The sequence below is a fragment of the Peromyscus maniculatus genome, chromosome 15 (assembly GCF_049852395.1).
Source record: "Peromyscus maniculatus bairdii isolate BWxNUB_F1_BW_parent chromosome 15, HU_Pman_BW_mat_3.1, whole genome shotgun sequence".
Taxonomy (NCBI): domain Eukaryota; kingdom Metazoa; phylum Chordata; class Mammalia; order Rodentia; family Cricetidae; genus Peromyscus; species Peromyscus maniculatus.
Genome location: NC_134866.1, coordinates 11,825,738 through 11,851,111, shown reverse-complemented (window position 1 = coordinate 11,851,111; position 25,374 = coordinate 11,825,738). Strand labels below are relative to the sequence as shown.

Here is a 25,374-nt window from a genome sequence, read left to right as displayed (position 1 = left end):
GTTTTAACAGAAAACATATGGGAGAATTGTTTCGGTGGTGAATTTTTAGTTATTAATCAATCTTATTGCTTTTTTAACATTTTATGTTACTTTTCTGTGTCTTTCACATCATGCCACTAGATCCCACCTGTCTCCCTCCCCTCCAAATAAAACAAGATACAATTTAAGAGAAAAAAAGAAACAAAATGGGAAGAAGGGGAAAATCTCATCATGGAAGCTTCAGTGTGACACAGTGAGTCACACAGTAAACCCCTTTACCCGTACATTTTTTACATGTAGGCATTTATTGCAAAGAATCAATGGTCTGGTTCGAGGTCCCTGGTCTCTGTTGCACCATTGACACTTCCTGGATATCCCATTGTTCCTCTGTGTCGTGGAGATCCTGCAGCCCCAGGTCCACAGGACCGACACCACCTCTCTGTGCTGCAGCAGATCACAGATAGAGTGCATGTTGGGGTGAACCAACTCATAACCCTGGTTTTGGGCCCTGGGAGTTGCAGGGTTGGTCAACATGCACGTGCTTCCCCTGACTTCACCACCAGGGGGAGCTCTCCAGCATTGCCCTAGCTGGTTCACCCCTTGCAGTGATGAGCAAGGGAAGGGACCACCAGTTCTCAGGTTTTCCCTGTCCTCAGGGTTGGTTCCCCCACACCTACACTGTCAGGGCCAGCTCTACTGTGTTGCCCAGGCAAGGTGTAGGGGTCACTCTCCTGCAGCTGATGAGGGGCAGGGACAACTCTTAGTACCTCAGAACCACCTGTCTCAGGCATTGATGGGCATGGGGGGCATCCATCTTCCCCTCACCCATATCACCACACGGCAAACTAGTAATGGAGACAGCTCTCCCATGCTCACAACATCCAGGCTGGCTCACCTACACCTCTGCCAATGAAGCTAGCTCTATCATGTTGCCCAGGTAAGGTGCAGGGCCTGCTCTCCCGAGTTTAACCAATCTTATTAATGAGAAAAGATTGATGCCATCCCTTTAAAATTAGAATTTATTTAATTATTTTCATGATATTTCAGCTGACTTCTTCATTCCGAATGCCTTCATCTTTTTCTCAGCACTGTTCAGAGAAAGGTTTGGGCTCTTCTAAGTATGCTACAAAACCCCATGAATATTAGGAATATTCTGAAATTAAAATCTAATTAAAGAATAATAGAAAGGGAAACAATTAATTGAGAAAAATAATAGGATAATAAGACTTACTTATTTTGAAGATTTGTAATTAAAGTGAAGCATAATATTGCATTGGAAGTGGATGAAGAAAAAGGTCTGTGAAAGAATGTTTTGAGTCATGACTTTCATTTACTTCAGAATGGAAGAAAATTTCTTTCTTAGTCACAAGGCTTTAAAAGGATTCACCAAATGCTGGCTCATATGTTAGAACAGTAAATCACAGTTACTGCATAACTTTGTGCATTGCAGGTATTTTCAACTATATAAAATTATATGTGGTTCACATGCACATGCTGCACATGCATCTCTGTCTACATCCTTAAACTTACAGATATATCCAATTTTAAAAGCTCCATTATAATAAATAATGAGTTACACTAAACTTTTCCCTATGTGTGACAACTGTCCCAAATTTTCGAATATATTCCTTGTGGAAGGTGTTTTATTTGAAATTCCAAAAATTACTTGTTCTAACTTTCATTTATTATAGTTTGTTCTTTATTTCTTGTTTGCTTACTCTGCATTTAATTCATTGCTGGCATCCTGCGACTTCTACACTGAACATTTCCTTTTATGTAGATGTACCAGCAAACTATAATCAGCAGAATGACTTGGAATCCACTGAATCGCTGCTATATTGAGCAATATCAGATCTTCAAATATTCATGCACTTATTTGACAAATATTTGTCTGCTTATATATGTATCATGTATGTCTTAATTTTTTTTGGGGGGGGTCTGTTAAGTATATTCAGTTTTCAATTAAAAAATGATATGTTAACTCAGACAGTAACAATGCATCAAAGATGAAGCAGAACCATCTTCCCATTTTTCGGGCAAGCATCACTCTGGCCATTCCCAACATTGCTATGACTCCTGCCCTGGAAGACATACAACAGACACTGAACAAAGCTGTGGAATGCATCATCAGTGTCCCCAAGGGGGTTAGACAGTGGAGCATTGAGCTGCTGTCCATGGTAGGTAGAGTATGAAAAAAAAGTTGCTTCATTTGGAAGCTGCTCTGTTTAAAGATGGGGAAAGGTTGAAAAGCATCCTCTTGCATTCTAGAGGAAGTTGCATGAAAGAAAAATGGCTGCTCTGAAGAACAGTGAAGACAGTGATTCTGATGTTGAGGCAGAGGAAAGTGAGCTGCAAGGTAATACGCTTTAAAATTGAAAAAAGTCTCTCTCTCTCTCTCTCTCTCTCTCTCTCTCTCTCTCTCTCTCTCTCTCTCTCTCTCTCTCTGTGTGTGTGTATGTATGTGAGTGTTTCTCTATGTGCACATGTTTTTTACATGCAGGTGCCCATGGGCCAGAAAGGGGAGCTGGAGTTACTGGAAGTTGTGAGGCACTTGATGTGGTGCTGGGAACTGATCTGGGGTTCTCAGCAAGTGCTCTTAGTTGCTGAGCCATGCACCCAACTTTTAAAACAAAGTCATATGTTTATACTATCTATAGTATAGATATTATAGTATCTGAAATATAGATTTACAATATCTCCTGTGCTGTGTGCAGTTCAATCAGAGTATTAATCTTTGAGCCATTTTGAGTTTAAAAACATTGAGAATCACATACTGATACCTTAGTATCACACATCTCCTGCTTCTGTTGTGTGTATCACAACTGCTGGTGCATAAATGATATTTGGTCTGACCTACTAATGACTGAAGATAGGAAATGTTTTTAATTCACACTTTACTGAAAAACTGGTTATCCTCACAATGAATATTTCCTGGCACATTATAGATGATATTTTCGACCTATTTTGAGTTCTGCTTTGTTAACACATTCTGAGTGTCACTATGCATCCAGCAGTTTTCATTTGTAGTCTGGAAAATGGGGCGGGGGCATCCAAGTTGCTAACGATATCAGATGTCCTCTTCAGTCCTCACATTCCTTTTAAATCAGCATCACAGTTAACAGTTAACAGACATAGTAGAATTTGGTTGGTATTGCTCTCCCCTGAAATGATAAATTGACTAACCACAAGGAAGAAATGGAAAAGGAAGTACCTTTTTAAATAGCACTAATGAGGAAGGTAGAGGTAGCTGAGAATTCTTTCCCATAACTTACTTACTGATTTACTCTATCTATTATCTATCTATCTATCATCTATCTATCTATCTATCTATCTATCTATCTATCTATCTATCTATCTATCTATCTATCATCTATCTATCTATCTATCTATCATCTATCTATCTACCTATCATCTATCTAATCTATCTATGTATCTATGTATCATCTATCTATGTATCTATCTATGTATCATCTATGTATGTATGTATGTATGTATCTATCTACCTACGTACCTACGTACCTATCTATCTATCTATCTATCTATCTATCTATCTATCTATCTATCTATCTATCTATGAATCTATCTATATATGTATGTATGTATGTATGTATGTATGTATGTATCTATCTATCTATCTATCTATCTATCTATCTATCTATCTATCTATCAATCATCTACCTATCATTATTTATTAGCGAGCTAAGAAGCACTTTCTGGAGATGGACAGATGGCTCACCAGTTAGGAGTACATACTGCTCTTGCTGAGGACCTGAGTTTGGTTCTCAGCATCCCTGTCAGGTGGCTTACAACTGCATCTCTAGCTCCAGGGCATCTGATACCCTTTCCTGGTTTCTGTGGGTACTTTCATTCATGTACACATGACCAGCCCCCAACACATACATACACATAATTAAAAAAGAAATATAATATTAAAGAACATTTGCTATTATTTATTAGCTTCTATTTTGTTTTTTATCTGGAAACATTGCTTTAGTTCCTAGAATCCCTTAAAATTCAGTGTCTTCTAATGAGAATATGTTCAATCATGAATCACAGCCTGAGAAGAAAAAATATGTGCTGAAAACATGACCACAGAACTAAAACAACAGACTACAGTCTGGCTGTTTTTTTTTTTTAAACTGTAGAGTTCAGAGTTTTTTGTATAATCAGAGTATCATCGTTGTCTAATTTTAGAGCACTTTTATTATCTTAGGATGAACCTCTGCTCCAATTAGCATTCATTTTGCCTTCTCTTTCTGCTCTGTCCTGGGCAGCCACTGATCTGTCTCCCATTCCTGACGATGGATCATTCTGTGTGTGGTGTTCTGTGGCTGTTTTCTCCCATGTGGCATAGTATTTCCATTTTTCTCCATGGGTAGCAGGGAGCACTCGCATTACATTTTCTCTACTGTAGTGACATAGATGGGACCCAGGTCCTGCGTATGCCAGGCATGTGCTCTGCTACTGGCTTCATTCGTAGTCCTCACTTCTTCGAGACAGGATCTGATTGTGTAGCTTAGACTGGCCTTGAACTTGTTAGACAGTCCAGGCTAGTCTTGAACCCAAGATTATCCTACCCGCTACCTTCTGAGTGCTAGAATTGCAGGCATATTATTCATTTCTTTTTATCATTGAATTATATTTCATACTTCAGATAAATTACATTTTATTTATTTATTTAATTTGTTAGTGAGTTGTTGAACAGTTAGGTTGTTTCCATTTCTGCACTATTATTAATAATTCTTCTAAATGTGTAGTGGTATTTGTATGTTTTATGCATGGTATTTGTGTGCATGTGTGTGTACATGGATGTGTGGAGGTCAGAAGTTGATGCTGGATGTTTTCCTCAATTGCACTCACTCTTGTGTTTTGAGACAGTCTCACTGATCCTAGAGCTCATCAACTGGCTAAGCTGCCTGGTGACAATGCTCCAGGGATCTGCCTGTTTCTCCTCATCCCAACCAGTGCTTGCTTTATTACACATGCTTGTTGCATACTCAGCGTTGATATGGGAGCAGAAAATCCAAACTCAAGTCCTCATGCCTAAGTGGCAAATATTTTTACCAAATGAGCCACCTTCCAAGCCTAACATTTTATGTGGGAATGTTTTTATTTCTCTTGGATTATACTGACATTTATAGATTACTGAGCATTTGGTAACTTTCTGTTTAACATTGGGAGGAAATGCCAAGCTACCTTTGGAAGTAAGAACATTATTTTATTTCTCCACGGGCAATACAGGAGGGGTTCACTGCTTTTTCTCTTCTAGTCACTGATAGTTATTTTTGCCTTTTCTCTGTAGCCATTATAATAGCTACAGAGTGGCACATCACTGTAGTTTTAGTGTGAATTTCTGCAATGGCCAGTGAAGTTACGCACCTTTTTGTGTGGTTTCTGGTCATTTGTATGTTTCTTTGGAGAAATATCTATCAATTTTTCCATGTTCTTAAAAATTCACTCACTTAGTCAAATTTCTGTAAGATGTTTATGTTCTGAATAAAATTGTAAACATTTTCAATTACATTATAGATTTATTTTCAATTTCTTATTGATGCCTTTTGAAGAATAAAATTTGAGGCTTAAGTTCTATTTAGCTATATTTTCATTTTGTATCTAAGCAACAGTGACTTAACATAAGGTTAGGAAGACTTTATACTCTTTTAAAGTTGCATAGCTTAGCATTTATATTTCAGTCTATGATTCATTTTTAGTGAAGTTGGAGTTTAAATTCATTATTTTCCATGTGGGTGTATACTTGTTCTTCCACTGTTAGCTAAAAAAAAAATCATTATTCTATAATTGAATTTTCTTGAGACCTTTGTTGAAACTCCCTTAAATATGAGTGTACATCTCAACCTTTATTTCTGGACTCTTGGTTTTACTCTGTTAGTCTCAACTCATGCTTATTATAGTGCCACATTGACTTTACTACTATAGCTTTGAAGTAAGCATTCAGAAAGTCATTTATTTATTCTTCTACCTCTACATTCACATATTCTTCCTTGTTCAAAGTTCCTTCTCATCATTCTTTCTTATTCCATTCCCATTAAACCCTTTCTTCTTCCAAATAAGAAGTGCCTCCATCTCCCTATTTCATGTCATTCCTTTTTTGTGCCCCATCGCATGTAATTGGGGCTGCCTTCATAGCATGGGTGGCCACACTCATTTGCTTGAGTGGGGCAATGAAGCAGGGCCACACCACTGAGGAATATCCCCCACCCTGCGATACCTACTCTGTCTCTAGCTCCTTGGAAGGGGTGAAGTCAGAAAGTGTGAGTCCTGTGCTATTCCATTCTTTTTAAAACTCACATAATCTGTGCTGGATCCTTCGTGTTTCTGTATGAATTTTAGGAACAGCTTGTTAGTTTCTATGAAAAAAAAAAACAGTTGAAACATTTATATAGGGATATGCTGAATGTGTACATCAATTTGCAGTACATTTAAATTGAAAAGGATTTAAATTACACAAAGCATGTCTTCTGATCACACAACAGGAATGATGTATATATAAACTCACAGAAACTGTGGCAGCATGCACAAGACCTTAACAAGTTAAAGCTGGACAAGATACTGGGATTGAAGTGATGAAGTGGACAGCGTCCCACCCCTAACTAAGGAGACATTTGCAATTGAGACCTGATGCCAGGAAAGGGAAAATCTTTTCTCCAATGGAGTATCACTGGGTGTATTAATCACACCTCAGGCAGGTCCCATGCCCAGGAGTCATTGGCTAACACAAAATGAACTCTTTTGTGTACGGACTTTTTGTTTTGTTTTGGCATATTTTGTCTTTTTGGTTTTTGCTTGCTTGTTTTGATTGTTTTTTTTGAAAGCCTCCATGGCCTAAATCTGTAAAGAAAAACAACAACATTTTTTTTCAGCATCAGCTACAGTAGTGTCTAGTTGTTCAGAGGTCAGCTAAGGAATGTGTGGAGATTTCAAGAAAAAAAAAATAAAACCTCACTGTTTTGAGTGCGCAGGAGAACAGTAATACTACCCAAGCTTTACATAATGATTACGATGGCCTCAATGCTAGCCAGAGATGAAGACAGGGCATTTCCCCACCCTTCCCGGGCATGCTCACAGCTCTGTGTGCGGACTTTGGGAACCCCAGGAGCCTTCCAGGACTTTCTGGAATGTTCTCTGTCAGTGTCGTTTCTGGGTCTCTCCTTACTTTCTTGATCGCAGACTAACCCTGCTGACCCCCGTTATCTTCACCCCAAATCTTAGTCGATGGTGAAGTTAAGTGACTGGGGCCGATGGTGTGTTCATTTGTCTTTTACTTTGACAAATAATGTGTGGCTAAAGCTTTCATCTCCCCCATTCCATGAACTTTTGACTCAGGCTAGACAAAGATCGATTCTTTGGATCCAGTTCATGCAGGGAGCTTTGAGCCATGGCAGTTAGGAATGGTTCTTCAGAACTTGCCAAGGAGACCCAAATCCAGTTCTACTCCCACCGTGGACTAGTGTGCTGCAGGTTTCCATAGCTGTAAGACTGAGAGACTGCGACTCTTCAGGGCTGTCACATAGCCAGAGAGGAAACAATGAGAAGACAAGAGGACTTCACGGCACACAGAACTTGCTGTTGCCACTGAGACCCAGCATTTCTTCTTAAAGGGATCCTCTCTGGATAGTCGAAGACGCTGATTTATTTTCTTAGTACCCAGACAGCTAAGGTTGCCAGTTTCCTCTACTGTTTCCAACACTTTTATGCAGATTTTCAGTATCTTTGTCATTACAGAAACTTGCACATCTTCTTTTTTTCTTTCCCTTTTTGCTTTAGAAACCCTGGAGATAGCGTCTGTAAATTTGCCCATTCCTGTGCACACACAGAATTACTATAAGAATATTTCTGACAACAAAGAGATTGTAAAATTAGTCTCCGTGCTCAGCACAATCATCAACTCCACCAAGAAGGTACGTGTCATGAGGCTGTCACATGTCCTGGGCTGTCCTACATGTGCTCACATGAACTTCATCTATGCTCACCCTGCATGCAAAATTTCACCCCCAATAGTGTCCTTGATCAATGAGAGACATCTTGTCTGTCTGTGTTCAGTGAATGAGTGTTCACCAAAGACCCTTTAATCTAGAATGCAATGGAAAAGAGCTGTGAACTCCCTGTTTTAGATCCTGTTCTATTTAATGTCTTTAACCTTTTCTGTTAACATAAATGAATGTAACTTCAGACGGAGGTGATAGTTCCCCATTAAAGAATAAAACAGAATAAGGTGTTCAGTCAGTGTGTGTGTGTGTGTGTGTGTGTGTGTGTGTGTGTGTGTGTGTGTGTGTGTGTATGTGTCCATCATGTGTTTGTATGGGTGTGCTTACCTGTTTGTGTACATATAGGATAGAGGTCACTGTGGCATCCTTTATTGCTCTCCACAGGGTCTCTCACTGAAGAAAAGGTTCACCTTCTTTTTAATTAAATTAAATTTTTTATGGAGGTGTGCTACTGCACTAGGCTTAATGTGACCATTGAGGATGCCCACTCAGGGCTTCCTGTGTGAACAGAGGGCACTTAACCCACTGAGTTATTTCACCAGACTCAGAGTTTGGGAGTTTCCATACCAGGAATTGTATCCTGGACAGTAGATGATGTGTGCCACTCTTTTTTTATATGTGGACAGGCAAATCTTATAAAACATCAGATGCAAACGCGCGCGCACGCGCGCGCGCGCGCACACACACACACACACACACACACACACACACATATGTATATGTATTGCCACATGAAATTCAGATATAAGCAAGTTTTAAAATATTTCTACCATCAATACAAACTCATACTAGTTGGCTATAAAGCCAGTTCATTTTTTTTTTCAACCTGCTCCCTCCCCACCACTTCAATTTTCTTTTTGTATTCAGACAAATTTGCCCTTGTGGGTAAGAAGACTCAAGATCCTGAAATCAGTTTTGGTTTAACGATTAGGCACACATTCATTAAAACCAGTCGACTCTCAGGTGTTTCTCGGTGTTGAGCGAGGAGGTGCCTAGTAAGCACATGTTTTCTGTGGCTGTTTTACTAGAAGGAGCTACATTTGTTGGAGAGACCCAGAAAAACTTCTGTGGCTATAACAAGAGGAAGAAATGCTGTTAAGTTTTGTTTAATGTATTCCCCGGGGAACAACAAGTCTTTGCATTTATGCATATTTAATCTTTTGTTCTTAGCGACTTGAAGATCCTGTGTTTAACTTCCCTCTAGGGACAGTGTTCACATATTCAACAATTATTTATCTATAGAGCTTAGTTTATCAGGCTCCATACCAAAGGGTGGAGAAAAAAAGCAGTCTATGAAAATAAGCAATTAGATATATTTTCAGAAATTATAGAGACTGCATCAAAATAAGTTAGCACTTGTGTTAGTTACTTCTCTCTGCTGTGAGGAGATACCCCATCTTAAGAAAGGAAGGGTTGACGTTGACTCACAGTCTGGGAGCACAGCCCATCATGGCAGGGAAGGCATGGTGGGACAGCTGAGGCTGCTGGCCATGGTGAATCTGTGGTCAGGAGGCATCGAGAGCTGAATGCTGGTCCTCACCTTCCTTTTCCTTTCCCCCATTGTCCTTCAGTCCAGGACTCATAGCCCCTAGAATGGTGATGCCTACATTCAGGGTAGGCTTGCTCTCCTCAGTTAAACCTCTCAGACATGTCCTCATAGACATGTCTGAAAGTGTGTCTTCTGGTGGATCTGAAATCCAATCACATTGACAATAAAAACTAATCGTCACAGCAGTAGAGTCCAATGCTTTCTCTGAAAATAACCAGCCCCGCCGGGCAGTGGTGGCACACGCCTTTAATCCCAGCACTCAGCAGGCAGAGGCAGGCAGATCTCTGTGAGTTCGAGGCCAGCCTGGGCTACAGAGTGAGTTCCAGAAAAGGTGCAAAAGCTGCATAGAGGAACTCTATCTCGAAAAACAAAAACAAAACAAAACAACAACACCCCCCCCCAAAAAAAAGAAAATAACCAGCCTCTATCATGGCAATCTAAGGATGAGGTACAATAGTTTTAGTGACCTAGGGCTAGCAACAAAAAACATATATGGTATTTTTTTTTTTAACCATAGGAAAGAAACACATAGTCTAACCAATGAGGATTCTTGGAGGAGACTTGAGCAGAGAAGGACCCACAGGATTTTTCTCATGTGCTTCCTAATGGCACAACCCTGCTTCTTTTTGATCTAATGTTGACCTTAGATAAGAGGTTCCTGTCCCCAAGGGCCAACAAGGACTTCCTTTTCTTCTCGTTTTTTACACAGCTCTTTCCTCTCCCTTTAAACTACAGATTTCAAAATACTAGCCCTGAGTTACTGTTAGTTATTGTATATAGCTTGTTTCTATAGCATTTCCATTTCCTCCCAGATCATTAACTAAACATGTGAATAGCTTTGTGGTAACTGTCAACATTGAGCCGATCCTCAATTGTATCCTCATGCCATTTCAGAGTCCTCCTTTTCTACACCAACCTATTATTTGTATTCTAGGAAGTTATCACGTCCATGGATCGCTTCAAATGCTACAACCACATTTGGCAGAAGGAGAAGGAAGAAACCATTATGTCATTTATTGCACAAAACCCTTTGCTTTCCGAATTTGAGTCTAGGATTCTTTATTTCCAACGTCTGGAGCAGGAAATTAATGCAGAGCCGGAATACATCTGTGTGGGTTCCATTGCTCTGTACACAGGTTGGTTAATTGTCTTTCAGACAGTCATGTGAATCAGCAACATTTGCTCTGTCTCTTGATCTAGATTAGTATTCCAGAGAGTTCTAACTTTCTTAGAGAAAGCTTTCCTTTTATGAGCTTCAAGATTTAAGACCAATTTATAGATTTGTTTTTAATTCCCTTCTGCATAATTATTCATTCTGGTCTATCTTTGCTGCTTAACTTGAAAATAAAGGATAGTTTAGAGAGAGAGGATGAGTGTATTGCAGTTAGGATTTAGCTTTTATAAGGAACAATAACAAACATTTGAAGTTTATCTCATGCATGCACATGTGTGTGTGTGTGTGTGTAAAGATTTTAAAATGTGATTTGAATTGTTGTAAAAATAAGATTTATAAGATGACTGAGTTATAATAGTCTTTGTATGTAGTATTTGTCTGTGTGATGTCTGGATGTGGATGTGTGGAGGTCCAAGGAGGACATCAGGTGGCCTGTTGGACTCATCTCCATCTTATTCCCTTGGGTTTCTCTCTGAACCTGGAGCTTGACAGGTGTCAGCTTTGCTGATGGTATAGCAAGTGTTCACTCACTGAGCTGCACACCCAGCTTGGAAACCATTTTTAATTCTACTTTTACTCACATGGCTCTAACTCACGGTATTTACTGTGAGTGAACAATGTTCTGTGTCTTTTCACATTGGTTCAGGCTTCTCAGACTGACCTGTGGGTGTTTTTCTTTTACAGCTGATTTAAAGTTTTCTCTGACGGCAGAGACAAAAGCCTGGATGGTTGTTATTGGCCGTCATTGTAACAAAAAATACAGGAGTGAGATGGAAAGCATTTTTGCTGTTGTTGAAGAATTCCAAAAGAAACTGAACCGGCCCATTAAAGACTTGGATGATATTCGGATTGCAATGGTTGCTCTGAAAGAAATCAGGGAGCAGCAGATCTCTACGGACTTCCAAGTGGGACCCATTGAGGTAGATGGGCAGCTTGTCTGTTATAGAAATATTTCCACACCTTGGAAGCCATTAGTAGGAGGATTAACTGGGTCTGTGCTGGAATGACAAATGAGCATTAAAGCTAAAAGCAGCAATTTCAGCACTGAGATCGCCCTTTGTGGGGGAACCTTTCAGGCTCCAGTTTATGTGCCCAAGAGCCAGGTTTATGTTTTTGGACAAATTATTTATGGATGAATGCTCCTGGGGGAAGGGTAGTGGTGGAAGCTGGAAAAATTATGAGAGAAAAGCTAAGCGAGGTTGAGGTCTCAGCTGTGGACCATCTTCAGCCTGATACCAGTGGGGACTCAGTTACATCCTCCCGGAGGTGTGAGATCCTTCTCTTTGTGACTCTGAGTCAGTGGGTCATTGAACATAATCTCTCCATGAGGGGGTGATCATCCATCCAGCGCCATTTTCTAGAAGACGAAGCAGCAGTTCCTAAAACCAACACCTTCAGCAGTGGGAGATGGGAACCCCAGGTGGTCAGTAGAGCTTTGATATGCAGTATCAGTCTGATAGCACCCAGGCACGCATGTACCATTCCACCATTACCAAAGCTCTCCTTTCACACAAAGAAACATGCTAAACAAGTCATACAGTGAAATATTGCATTACTGTCACTGTGTGTGCGTGCGTGCGTGCGTGCGTGTGTGTGTGTGTGCGCGTGCGCGCGTGTGTGTGTGTGTGTGTGTGCGTGCGTGTGTGTGTGTGTGTGTGTGTGTGTGTGTGTGTGTGTGTGTGTAGTATGCATGTGTGCACATGTGTGACTGATTGCCCATGTGGGTGCAAGTGGAAGCCCAACTTTGATGTCAAAATATCTTCCTCAATCACATCTTCACCTTAATTTTTGAGTTATGGTATCTCATTGAACTTTAAGCAACCCCCTTCAGCTAGACTGAGCAGTCAGTGTGAATCTTAGATTTACTTGTTTCAGCCCCCAGCACCGGGGTTATATAGACCACTATGCCTGGATTTTATGTGGATGCTGGGGATCCAAACTCAGGTTCTCTTGCTTGCATGGCAAGCATTTTACCTACTGAGTCTCCCCACCTTGCTCACCTACATTTGTTTTATCACATACTGCACCGACTTTCCTCCCTGAAGAACCTTATTAAAAATGGGTCACTGCATTTATTGTTTTAAATATATTACTATAACTGTGGCATTATAAAAACCCAGATTTGAGGGACTGGAGAGCCACAGCTCAGTGGTTAAGAGTCTTCACTACTTTTGCAGAAGATCCTGGCTCAGTCCTCAGCACCCACATGATAGTGCATACTCCCTTGTATCCCTGGCTTTAGAGGATCCACTACCATCTTCTGGTTTCCTTGGGCACTGCATGCACATGGTGCACTTAAACTCATGTAGGCAAACTTTCACACACATAAAATAAAAATAAGTAAATCTTTAAAAAATCCTGATATAAGAACATCACCTTTTATCAAACTTAATTCAAATGTCTGGACTTACACTTTCAAGCTCAGGAGCAGCTTCTATTTTTGAACTTCCTTATCTCTCCTTGAATTTTGAAAAGTTTCATATTACCATGAAAATGGTATAGACCAAGGCATATTCATGTTTTGTCATCTTTGGGGAATTATGTGGCCTATCTTCTTCTTGGGACTTCAACTATCAAGGCAAATGGCCATTATCTGTGTGTTATTGTGGAGTCTCTTAAGTCTGAAGACAGTCCTACATCTTTCTACCTGAGAGTTAAGACAATAGTACAGTCAACGGTCTCATTTGGAAGTTGTGATGTAGTAGATCCAGACACCATTCCGGAACTTCCAGCTCTAGGCATCCCTGTGACTCCGATCTTATTTATACGGAAGCACAGATTGCAGCCTGTCTTCAACAAGGAAGAGGAGGAGGAGGAAGAGCCAGGCACAGGTTATGTTTGCCTAAATCTATGTTCTCCTCTACTTCCAGACCATCAATCCAATATTCCCAGATCTATGTGGGGAGGATAATGGTGGAGAACATGCCAGGGCTACTCAGGGAAAACAATTTCTTATGAAAGCAGACTTTGAGGGTATGCCTCCACCCACATATCCCTCCTTTTTTCTCACCCCTCCCTTCATTAGTTCACTTGGTTCCCCCAGACAGTTTCATTTCCACCTTCATGTCATATAATTTTATGGATCTGTATAAAGTCTAGGAGTCACAAATGAGTGAGCACACACAATATTTGTCTTTTTGAGAATGGCTGATATGAAAATTATATGAAAATGTCCTTGTATGTGTAGCACAAAACCATGTAGAAGGAATACACAAAAAAATGATAAAAGCATAGATTAAAGGAGAAAAATCCCAACTTTGCTCAACTGAATTAAATTTTTTCCCCCTATATTGGTAGTTACCATATTAGTTGTTAGTATTTACACTATTTTCACCCCTCCAATGCTTCCCCTCTTAAATTGATAACCTCTTTTAAAATTATTATCTCTCTTTATATATGTATATATCTCTTTGCATATAATCTACCAAGTCCATTTAATATTTTTTATGTTGATGGGCACTTGGGATGACATAACCTGTCACATTAATATTTTAGTTCAAATATTTTGCAGTCTGAGTGAAAAACCTGGGCTCAAGTTTTGCTTGAAATGAACTTTCTTGTGTCTGATTGATTGTCAGGCATTCTGAAGAACAAAGGAAGCTATGATTGAATTAAAATTGTGTCTTATTTTGTTATCCTAACTTTAGAAGTTAAGTTTTATATGTTTTTTTCATTCACTTGATATAATTTTACAGTGTTCAGATACAATTTTGGGGCTTGTGTAAAAATATCTGTTATTTGTGTCATGTTTTACAGTTTTGAAAATAATGTTTTTAGATACTTGCAGACATTATGGGAAATAGCCAGAGTCTCTTCATTTCACAGATGAGAGAACTGGATCTGACTGGCATGGGTCCTTAAAGTTCATGAGTAGAATAATTATTGCCCTTAGGGTGGCTTCTAAATCATGCTGGTCCCCCCATTCTCAGCTCCAGCCTTTGACGGTGTAAGGATTTATGCATCTGACTGCCAGAAATTCAGTTTTCCTTCTTGTCTATAGGAATCTTATGCCCTGCTTAACAAGTATGGACTTCTGGTAGCCAAGGAAGAGATGGACAAAGTTGACACTCTGCGTTATGCTTGGGAGAAACTGCTGGCCCGGGCCAGTGACCTTCAGAATGAGCTAGTCTCTCTGCAGCCCAGTTTCCGGAAAGAGCTGATTGGTGTGGTTGAAGTGTTCCTCCAAGACTGTCAGCAGTTTTACCTGGACTATGATCTGGTACGACTCTGACTTTCTCTCTGCAAGAATTTAGGGGAGAATGGGCAGGATACACAAAATATATTTGTTTAAAAAATTATATGTTAAATTCCATAAAATTTCCTAGGAATAGTAATTTTATATTTGCATGAGGAAACATATTTCTCTTTTTGAATTCTTCCCCTTAAGAGTTAATTCTTTCTAAAAATAAATAAATAAATAAATAAAATAAAAAAAATAAAAAAAATTAAAAAAAAGAGTTAATTCATCATGAAATGATGATTGAGAAGTTCTGAAGTTGTTCAGTTGCTGACCGGGCTACAGTACCACTCTACTTCAAACTAAAATAAAAACCAGAATGGTTTCTAAGTTTGTATAGTATAATACTATTAGAATACAAACACGACCTCCCTTTCCACAGTGCACATTAATTCTCCAAGCTCCCAGCCTTGTAGATGCTGTCCCTTGTCCTGCAGACATGCACAGTGATAGACAAGGCAGATGGAGCCTTGTCCCTCTAGTATCCATATTTTAATCATGTATATGGGTTTTAATGCAAAACTTGTAGTGCAGTGTGTTGTGTGATGAGATCCATTTCTAACCAATTATAACATGCAGCAGAAGGGAAGTAGGTAAGTATGGGGTCAGTTTTGAATCTATTAGCTACCGGCACTCCAAACTGCAAAGCTCATAAAGGTGGAAGGCTGGGTCTGTGTACTCACTTCACAGTCAAGGAAACACAAAAGCCAAGTTACTTAAGGTGTCATAAGGCGGGAACACTGAACTGGACCATAGAGATCATGTTTCATTTTCCAAATAGCTGTTAGAATGTGTGTATAGAGTGGTAGAATCTGTGAGCTAAGGGCATCAGTGCTTTTGTTCAAAACCACAACGGTAAGCTTTTTCTGGAACAACCATTGATTCCTCCTTGCTAGTATCACCTGAGAAGTAAATGATAAATAGTTAAAAAAAATTCAAGTTCCTTAGCCTCTGGAAACTGTGGTATTTCCTTAGCTTTATTAGACTAGAAACATCTTCCAAAGTGGATTACACTCAGAGTTCTTTTTGAAAACACACACACACACACACACACACACACACACACACACACACACACACATACACACACACACACACCCAGCTTCCTATCATGTATATATCATACACAGAAACTTTGATATCTCAGTATGTTGATCTCATGACATTTTGTGTGCTGATGTTCATTTTAATGTTTTGTGTTTAATCTGCATCAGAACGGTCCAATGGCCAGCGGCTTGAAGCCCCAGGAAGCCAGCGACAGGCTTATTATGTTTCAGGTAATCTTGTACATTTCTACAAACTTCCTAAGTAATAAATACCCTTGTGTTTTAAGCACACACAAAGTGTAAAAATTCGATTGTATGAGTGAGGAAGTACTTACATTGAAAATGTAATTTGTTGTGGTTATAATTAGAAGAATTTTCAGAAAAAGGAAGTGTTTTATACTCCTTCACTACTGTTACTTACACGTGCCCTCAGCTATTATGTTCTTGCTTGCCTGTGTGTTAGCCCATATGTAAACCATCCTGACAGAGCTCACTTACGTTTCTTTTTTTTTTTTTTATCAGAATCAATTTGATAACATATATCGTAAATATATCACCTACACTGGAGGAGAGGAACTTTTTGGTTTGCCAGTGACTCAGTATCCTCAGCTTCTTGAGATAAAAAAGCAGCTGAATCTGCTACAGAAAATATACAGCCTATACAACAGTGTCATAGAAACTGTAAACAGTTATCAAGACAGCCTTTGGTCGGAAGTGAATATTGAAAAAATTAACAACGAACTCTTAGAATTCCAGAACAGGTAAGAAGTCAGATGTTTTGCATTCCCAGAGCCATTGAAATCTCGATATAATGTCTGTTGGGGGAGAAGGCTTCTGTGTGTGATAGATAGAGGACAGAGGTCCATGTTAGTGTCTTCCTTTCTCATTATCCATCTTTCTTTTTTTGAGACAGGGTTTTTTACTGAACTTGTGTGGTGATATTGTGTCCCCCAATATATTGTGTACACTAATAAACTTATCTGGGGTCAGAGAACAGAACAGTCACTAGACAGACATAGAGGCCAGAAAATGGTGGCACTTACACCTTTAATCCTAGTATTCCGGAGGCAGAGATCCATCTGGATCTCTGTGAGTTCAAAGTCACACTGGAAACAGTTAGGCATGGTAACACATGGCTTTAATCCCAGGAAGTGATGGCAGGAAGCAGAAAGGTATTTAAGGCATGAGGACGAGGAACTATAGACTGGTTAAGCTTTTAGGCTTTTGAGCAGCAGTTCAACTGAGATCCACTCAGGTGAGGACTCAGAGGCTTCCAGTCTAAGGAAAGAGGATCAACTGAGGAATTGGTGAGGTGAGGTGGCTGTGGCTTGTGTTCTATCTCTCTGCTCTTCCAGCATTCACCCCAATACCTGGCCCTGTTTGTTTTTATTAATAAGACCTTCGAACAATTCATGCTATAAACATGGAACTCACTGATTGGCTATAATGACTGGCCAATGAGTCTCCGTGACCTTCTTGTCTCTGCCTCCCCGGTTCTGGGATTACAGACACTGGCCACCATGACCAGCTTTTTATGTGGGTGCTGGGAACTTAAACTCAGGTCCTCATGGTTGCAAGCACTTCCTCTCCGAGCCTCTCACAGCCTACCTGACATCCATGTGGGATAGACTTTCAAGATCTCTTGCCAATGCAGGTGTTTCAGAAATACACCCTGGCACATCCTGCTGCCCTGCTGTGACCGATGACATCATCCTTGTGAAATGCTCTTTTATTGCTTTCTCTGTGTGTGCACAATGAAAGGAGCACTTCCTTCAGAGCTGGTTGCATGTGACTAGGGCCTTTTCTGTAGTTGGAGGAAAGCTAATTTGTTTGTATCACACTTAGAAGCATTTGAAGTTTGTGGTAGGTAGTTTCCTGCAGTGAAAACAAGGATCACATTTTTTTTTTCCTGGCATTGTTTAGGAGCCAAGCCCGAGGAAAGTGGAAGGTCATTGGCTGTGTGTGTCAACAGCCAGAGACTTTATGCTATGTTGTGTGTTTGGAGAGTTCTCAACTTCATGTTTGTAAAGTTGAAATGAGTTGAAAGATACTTCTTATCCTTTAAAAATAATATGTCCATTTAGGCAATTGTCATGAAAGACTGAAAAAAAAAACCCCTCTGATTTAGAGAAAGATTTTTTCCACAATATGTGCCAGTATGTTATTTTAATATATAGCTTATGAGTCATGTGCTTTCAAAATGAGATAGTGTCTGAGGAGATTATTTCAGATGGAAATGTTAGCAGACAATTTTTCATTGTTAATGTCTGGGTTTTGAATAATTCAATGGTCTTTTCTGTTGGTTTCCCTCACAGGTGTCGGAAGCTGCCCCGGGCCCTAAAGGATTGGCAGGCTTTTCTGGATTTGAAGAAGACCATTGATGATTTCAGCGAGTGCTGTCCACTGCTGGAGTACATGGCCAGTAAAGCCATGATGGAGAGACACTGGCAGAGGATAACTGCTCTCACTGGACACAGTCTGGACGTGGGCAATGAAAGCTTTAAGTTGAGAAATATTATGGAGGCTCCTCTCCTGAAATACAAAGAGGAAATAGAGGTACAGTTGATAGGGAGCAGAACAATGCATTCCTGGCATCCATCCACCAATTCCTTGTTTATTGAATGCCTATTATGGGAAAGGGTCTATGTTAAAAAAATATAGAGATGTATTCTTGCTTTTGTAGATTGGTAAATAATGAGTGTAGTTAGTTGTTCAAATGAAGGTATAGTTAAAAGCTGTAGAAAATTGAGCCAAAAGAAAAGTATACTGCTTGCTCCCAGAAAACCTATGACAAATGGCTTCTGTTATCTGGGTGCAAATTTGTCTGGGTGAAAGAAAGGAATGTGGTTGTATTCTGGAGATGAGAGATTGTGAAAGAGCAAAGAAAACCATTCCTGGCAGAGAGAACATCGTTTGTAAAGTGTCTGAAGTGTGTTGGAAGAACCAGAAGATGGCTCTGTGGCCCTCTGGTATGGTTGAGGAGAGAGGGGAGACAGTTGAGGCCAGCGAAGTGGAGTGTGTGTTGAACCTGTCATTGGTTTTGGTCTCCAGAGAAATGTGGAGCCACCTGGGAACTGTGTTTTCATTGGGGATGACACAGCATCGCGTTTTGTAAAGTTCAGCCTCCTAGTTATATGCAGAAAGATGAGGATAAGAAGAACGGGATGGGAAAAGCCTACTGAGAAATTGTAAGGCTAGATCAAGGGAGAGGGAATGAGTTGTTGACAGACAGCAGAGGTTGTGAAGCTGAAGGGTAAAGGAAAGATCCATGGAGTTTTTTAGAGAGTAAAATTGGACAGAATTTGTTGAAGGAGGGGGGGACAATGGGAAAAACCAAGATGGGACAGTGATGAGTTGTGGATTTCTTTTTGAGAGGTCTGCATAGATCACAGGTCTGCCTATTGATCATAGAGATAGACGACATTGTAAGCAGTCATAAGTACGATTGGTGCAAAGGCCAAACTTGAATTTGGGTGGGGTCATGGGTTGTGCTTGTAGTTCTGTTGAAATACTCACACAGAGAAGTGGGGAGGCAAATAGATGTGGGTTTTGACTAGAGAGATAAAGGATACTGAATACATGGACAGAGATGACCTCTCCAGAAAAGGAACACAGTGAGAGGAAATGAGATAAAGACAGGGCTTAGCTATGAGTCTGGGAGATGGTGAAGCTGCACAGGAAATTGGGACTGTGCCTGGAGAGCAGAGAAGAACTCAGAGTGATGCTGATTCTCTCATTTCACATTGTATTTATTGACCCGAGAGGAAAATCAGAGACAGCAAAGCTTAAGTCTATGATTATATTTTACAATGTAAGAGGATATTGAATATTTTTTGTCATTTATTTTTCTGACATGATGGAAAATTTTAGAAATTAAGGTTCTACTTACACATACCTTTGTTTTCCTCTCCCTCTACTTATATGTACACATTCATATCATTGATGGCATTGCATTTGATATTTGGAAGCACATATGCTTTAAATACATATGAAATAGATAAGAGGAGCTCTTCCGGACTCAGACTATTAATAAGACATGTAGCTTTCCTGGAATAAATGAGAGCTTACTGTGTCAATAGGACATCTGCATCAGCGCAGTGAAGGAGAGAGACATTGAACAAAAGCTGAAACAAGTGATCTCTGAATGGGACAACAAAACATTAACGTTCAGCAGCTTTAAGACCCGCGGAGAGCTCCTCCTGAGAGGAGACAGTACCTCAGAAGTCATCAGCAGCATGGAGGACAGCCTGATGCTGCTGAGCTCTCTCCTGAGCAACAGGTAAGGAAGCCGTTTTCCTTATTCTTGAGAGCTACAATGGTTTCATTTCATTATTCCCTGAGTCATCAACTGGACAGAATGGTACCTGCAATTAGCCCCTTGGATTGCACTGAACACTTTGTCTTGGCTCCTGACATGCCTCCCTGCACAGAGGACAGTGCAACAAGCTGCAGATTCCAAGGAGAATGCTATTCTGAATTCTAGAATCATTCTGCTTGCAAAACCTTGTGATCAAAAAAACATTTCTGATCTGGAAGCACTTAGTTGTGTGCGTACTTCGCTGATGGCAGATCAAGACGGCATGAAGAATGGTGTAGACAGAAACAGCTAACACTTCTGTTTGACCATTTGGTTTTATAACAGCAAAGCAAGTCCATGTTGATGTGGAAACCACGGGCTCATATTTCTCAACGAACTTACTTCTCTTTACTCTTCCCGAAATAGTTTATTGTACACCAAAACCTCAAAGATAGGATAATTGTATGGCTATCACTGAGATATGAAGATGTTATGCCTTTCTAGGCTTAAAATATCACCTCATGTATATCTCTAAAAATACGTTTTTGAGACAGGATCTTGTTATGTAGTCCAGGATGACCTTAAGCTCATGATTTTCCTGCCTCTGCCTCCTGAGCACTGTAATTTTAGGCATTTGCCTTCAATAAATCAATAATTTAAATATAGGAAATACTACTTATTTAATGTTATTTCAAAAAAATTCCTGTTATTCTCATTTATTTGGCACACCTGAGTGAGTGATATGAACTATAAAATTTAGTCTCTGGACCCTTGATAGAGTTGAGTTTGGACTATTCAGCACTTGGTGAGTTTTTAATAAACTAGGATGCTGTACACTGTAACTAGAAAGAATGATGGTGATTGGAATGATAGCACATCTAGAGAAACAGAAAAAGCAAGCATAAATACTAAGTAAATGACCTGTGTTAGGGATGGAGGAGTATTTTTTTTCTTGACCAGTGACATCTACCTCAAAGAGTCGTGTGAGAAACATTTATTCAATTATATATTTATTGATTGCTTATTATAGGCTTGGTATCTGTACATTATGGATTTGGTAATAGCATAAAATGGCTGGACACGAGGAGGGTGAGAAATTAGGAAGAGACATGGGAGAAGAAGGCTAAAGAGAGTCCAGATGTTATCACAGCTGGAGCTCACATTTGTTATCCAGTTTCCACCGATAGCCCTGGAATTGCCACCAGTGAATGGCAATTCATACCTCCTGTGTGATAGGCACAGAAACTCAGCAAAGAGAATGTTACATTCCTGGATTTCACAAACAATGACTTAAATTATATTTCTCTGGAGTCTGGGTGGAGTTATCTCATGCCTGATTTCTTTCTTAGATTATCAGTCTCTTGTTGCTATCCATACTCCAGATCAAAGCGGTAACAACCAAACTCAAAACATTCAGCAGCATCCTGTTTACTGGTTATAATGGCTGCACGATAAAAGTTAAAAACATAAGTTAAAAACTGTTTTTTTTTTAAACACAACAAAAACACGTATTTCTATTTTAGGTACAACATGCCATTCAAAGCCCAGATTCAAAAATGGGTTCAATGCCTTTCTAACTCAACAGACATCATTGAGAACTGGATGACGGTTCAAAACTTGTGGATTTATCTAGAAGCTGTCTTCGTGGGAGGAGACATTGCCAAGCAGCTGCCCAAGGTTCTGGAATTTTCTTTATGATTCTATCAGGTTATTCAGTTTGAGAAAGATCAAAGAGTTGTAATCTCCACTGAACCTTTGTTTCTGGGCAACTTAGCTTTCTTTTCTGATGTTATTATTTTTCAAAGGAAGTGAGGGATTATGGGAAAGAGAAGGATGATAAGATGATAATTAGAGAATAAAAATGCTATGAAACTGATGTCTGATAGGAAACTGAGGATTGAAAAAACCAGAGAATAAATTTCTTTTTTTTTTTAAATTTATTTATTATTTATACAGTGTTCTGCCTGAAGGTCAGAAGAGGGCAGCAGATCTCATTACAGATGGTTGTGAGCCACCATGTGGGTGCTGGGAATTGAACTCAGGACTTCTGGAAGAGCAGCCAGTGCTTTTAACCTCTGAGCCATCTCTCCAGCCCCAATTTCTGTGTCATTAGTATGTGTCATCAGATAATTTGAAGGTAGAGTTTGGAACACGATAAACATATGGCATCGTTATCTTGATGATGGTAGGACAATTTGGTATTTTAAAATAATGCTCACCATAGAATATACCCAGTTATCTACGTGCTGTAAAATTAAGGGTTGGAAATATGCATGAAAGGCTGTCTCTTTGAGATGTTGAGTGTATATATCAAATTGTAATTACCTTACCATGCACACATTGGATGCATTTTGAGATTTTCTTGAGACATTTTAAACTAAACTTTAAAATCCCTTATGTAGCTATCTTGAGTTACTTGTAAAGTGAGGACATTTAACATCCTATTTGAATTCCAGGACTATGTCCACTGTAACTTTCTCCTTGGTTGTTTAACTGAACTGTAGTGGGCAAATCTGTTAACCATTTGTAAGGTGGAGAATTTTTATTTTGGTCAGCAGGAAATACATTCATATACTAAAAATTGAAGTGTTCATTTATGCATTTTTGGTTTTTCTTTATCATGTGTCAGTAGAAACAGTCACATATAATATTTAAGGTCTAAAATTTCATTTCTTGCTCTCATATTTGGGAATCTATTATCATTAGTAGCATATAGGAACTGTTAATGAAGAAAAGGAGGAATAATTATTCCAACAACCCTCAAATAATCTATTCATTTTCCATCTTCTCCTGAAAAATGACTGTTTTTTCAATACTATATTAGAATTTTGTTGTTATTTTAAAATTATTTTATTAATTCTTGGAGAATTATTATTTTTTTGGGGGGAGGCGTTTTGAGACAGGGTTTCTTTGTGTATCCCTGGCTGTTCTGGAACTCACTATGTAGACCAGACTGGCTTTGAACTCATAGAGAAACACCTGCCTCTGCCTTCCAAGTGCTGGGATTAAAGGAGTGCGCCACCACTTCCCGGCTTTAATTGTTTGAGAATTTTAATGATTTAGTAATTGTTTAATTATTTTGATCATAGTCACCATCTTCACTCCTTCCCCAACTCCTCCAAGATCTACTGCTCCACTCTGCCTGTAACTCCTTGTTTTATTTTTTTCTTTTTCTAAATAACCCACTGAGTCCAATTTATGTCGATATATGCCTGGGTATGGAGTCATTCAGTGGTGCATGGTTGACCTTCCAGAGACCACACTTTTAAGGAAAATTGGCCCTCTCTCCTCCAGAAGCCATCGACTTCTTCATAGCTCCTCATTACGGCGGGGTGGGCTCATGAACCCTCTCCCTCATCATGCTACAATGTCGACTATCTTGATTTCGTGCAGGTCTTTTGCAGGCCACCATAGCAGCTGTGAGTTAATAAGTGCAGTGGTCCTGTCATGTTCAGAAGACATAGTTCCATTCTAGTCTTCTCAACCCCTGGCTCTTTACAGTTGTTACGAAATATCACCCCCCCTCCAGTCTTGTGGGAAAGGGGTGTGCTATAGATGTTCCTTTTGTGGCTGAACACTCCACTGACACTCACTCTCTGCACTCTGACTAGTTGTGAGTTTCTGCATGTGTCTTGTTATTTTTAAATACTTGGTATTTCCTTTCTAAGCATACACACAGTCTAATCCTCTTCAGGACTCTTGAAAACAACAAATTCACTCTACTAAGGGATAACTAAGGGAAACAATTGGGAGTTATTTTTCCTCTGAAGTCATCTTGTATAGACAGTTATTTTTGAGTTTAATTCCTGTTTTACTTAACATAGCAGAAATGTCAGGGTGAGTTGAGGTACAGATCCATATTCAATAAAGGAGATGCTGTAATGAAAAAGACACAAGAAGGCTTTAAATACAATGTATGGGCATTAGACATGTATCATTTGGATGTATATCCTGGTTGGAACGATGGCCTCAGCCAGAGGCATGTGAGATGCTTCACCACTGACATAGACCATAGACTTGTTCACCATGTCACTTCTACAGGAAGCCAAGCGCTTTTCCAACATAGATAAGTCTTGGGTGAAGATTATGACACGGGCACACGAGATATCCAATGTTGTTCAGTGCTGTGTTGGAGATGAGACCATGGGACAGCTGCTGCCACACTTACTGGACCAGTTGGAAATCTGCCAGAAGTCCCTCACAGGGTGAGTTCAGTGGCTCTTTGAAAGCTCTCGGGATCTTGGAGATGAAAGGGAACAGAAAGAGCAGGTAATAAGAGCCATATTTGTGCCATTTGGCTAAGATTAGCTTCATATATGAACTGTTGCACAGGTAAGGTTCTTCATTTGGAGCCTCATGCTCTATGCCGATCCTGGTGTTGGACTCAGGACTGGAAATGTTTCCTTAAAGTGATAAGTCCTTATAAATATTCTTGTATAGTCTCCATTTTGAAAATTATTGTACCTCCTTTATGTCACTCTTCTTGTTTATCTTCTTCTATATCTATAGATACAGAACTGAAACATTCCATTATATTTATTATAGATGAAATAGTGTATATAGAAAAGCAGTCAGGACTATAGAGTGTATAGAGTAGTATCTACCAGTGCTCATGTACAAATGGACACACATGTAGTCTGAGCACCCAGGAGGCTGAGGTGGGATGATAGTAAGGTTGAAGACAGATTATACTAACTAATGAGATCTTGTATCAAAAAATCAAAGCAAGTAAGCAAGCAAAACAAAAACAAAAAACAAAAACAAAAACAATCCCCCAAAACACCAACCTAAACAAACAAAAAACCAAAATGTACCCCCACACTGACATGTGCACACACACACATACACACCACAAACCAACAATAAACACAGATACAAAAACAACTCTCCTAAGCAAACAAGTAAATACAAAAATATATAAACTGTAGTGGTTTGAATAGGAATGGCCCCCATAGACTCATGTGTTCAAATGCTTGGCCATAGGGAGTGGCACTATTAGGAGGTGTGGCCTTGTTGGAGTAGGTGTGGTCTTGTTGGAGGAAGTGTGTTACTGTGGAGGTGGGCTTTGAGATCTCATATATGCTCA

At 39.6% G+C, this 25,374-nt stretch overlaps 1 protein-coding gene across 2 annotated transcripts in view; it reads left to right on the top strand.

The window, feature by feature from the left end:
• The window catches only part of Dnah5 (dynein axonemal heavy chain 5), a 289,991-nt gene that overhangs the window by 109,717 nt on the left and 154,900 nt on the right, over positions 1 to 25,374 (top strand). For both annotated transcript variants that reach the window (XM_076551699.1, XM_076551697.1), the window contains exons 20-31: positions 1,966 to 2,156; positions 2,248 to 2,335; positions 7,765 to 7,898; positions 10,469 to 10,670; positions 11,393 to 11,628; positions 14,709 to 14,927; positions 16,160 to 16,222; positions 16,514 to 16,752; positions 18,307 to 18,547; positions 20,071 to 20,270; positions 21,812 to 21,965; positions 24,330 to 24,493. In XM_076551699.1, coding sequence (XP_076407814.1) covers positions 1,966 to 2,156; positions 2,248 to 2,335; positions 7,765 to 7,898; positions 10,469 to 10,670; positions 11,393 to 11,628; positions 14,709 to 14,927; positions 16,160 to 16,222; positions 16,514 to 16,752; positions 18,307 to 18,547; positions 20,071 to 20,270; positions 21,812 to 21,965; positions 24,330 to 24,493 — 2,131 coding nt within the window. The remainder of the gene's footprint in view (positions 1 to 1,965; positions 2,157 to 2,247; positions 2,336 to 7,764; positions 7,899 to 10,468; positions 10,671 to 11,392; positions 11,629 to 14,708; positions 14,928 to 16,159; positions 16,223 to 16,513; positions 16,753 to 18,306; positions 18,548 to 20,070; positions 20,271 to 21,811; positions 21,966 to 24,329; positions 24,494 to 25,374) is intronic.